The sequence below is a fragment of the Camelina sativa genome, chromosome 19 (assembly GCF_000633955.1).
Source record: "Camelina sativa cultivar DH55 chromosome 19, Cs, whole genome shotgun sequence".
NCBI lineage: Eukaryota > Viridiplantae > Streptophyta > Magnoliopsida > Brassicales > Brassicaceae > Camelina > Camelina sativa.
The window spans coordinates 1-1026 of NC_025703.1; the positions used below are offsets into that span (position 1 = coordinate 1).

A 1026-nucleotide genomic window follows, 5' to 3' on the forward strand; every position below is an offset into this window, starting at 1 on the left:
CTACTAGTTTATATTTATAACGCATATTTATAAGCATGCATGTGAGAGCAAATATATATGATCATCTTGATGTAACGAAAAAAAATATGTTAATTCATGTGACTTGTACTGGACAAAAGTGAGGTGTTCTCCTCAAGTTTGGTGGATGAAGAAAAGAATTATATTCTTGTATATATATATATATTCAGTATATATTACTAGTTTATATTTATAACGCATATATATAAGAATTATATACTACATATATTATTTTGCACAAAACATAATTAACTGTTTATTGCTTGTTTTGAAGCCTAATTATAAGCTTTTTGATCCTCGTCACTCAATTCATAAGGCTAATTTTATTATGAACTAAGGCGGTTACCCATCAAATCAGTAAAAGAATCGAAACCAAACCAATAAACGCAACCAAGTATCAAATTAACACTTTTGTAACTTTATATATAAAGTTAATATGCATATTGCATAGGCATAGCCACTAAACGTACGTGGTCTCTTAAAGAAGCCACATATAATATCTCCATCCAACAAGAAAAGAAGATACCAATCAAGACTCTATACCTTTTTCTCTCATCCTTAAATAATCTGAATAACTTCGGGATTTTCAACAATGTACACCTATACTCGCACCTATAATGTTTCTCTAATTAGTTTATTGACACCTAATAATTAAGACGATCAAAAAGACGACGACGGACGTAGAGCAAGATCGAATCTGTTGGAGCTCTAATTGAGGTAGATATGGGAGCTGACTGGGGACCGGTGGCAGTTGCGGTGGTGTTGTTCGTAGTGTTATCGCCGGGGCTTCTCTTTCAGTTGCCGGCGAGGAGGAGAGTGTTGGAGTGTGGCAACATGACCACAAGCGGCATCTCAATATTGGTTCATGCCATTCTCTTCTTTGCTGTTATCACCATTTTGGTCATCGCCATTCAAGTTCACATTCACATCTAATTATAATTAAACACCTGCATGCTTATAGTATAACCTTGTTATAATATATCCTCTCTTTTTTTTTTTTTTTTTTTT

General features: G+C 33.6%; 1 protein-coding gene across 1 annotated transcript in view; it reads left to right on the plus strand.

Annotated features, from left to right (window-relative positions):
- LOC109131022 overlaps positions 495–1026 on the plus strand; it is a 6754-nt gene continuing 6222 nt past the window's right edge. Inside the window, exon 1 of the mRNA XM_019241311.1 lies at positions 495–939. Coding sequence (XP_019096856.1) covers positions 742–939 — 198 coding nt within the window. The 5' untranslated portion in view covers positions 495–741. The remainder of the gene's footprint in view (positions 940–1026) is intronic.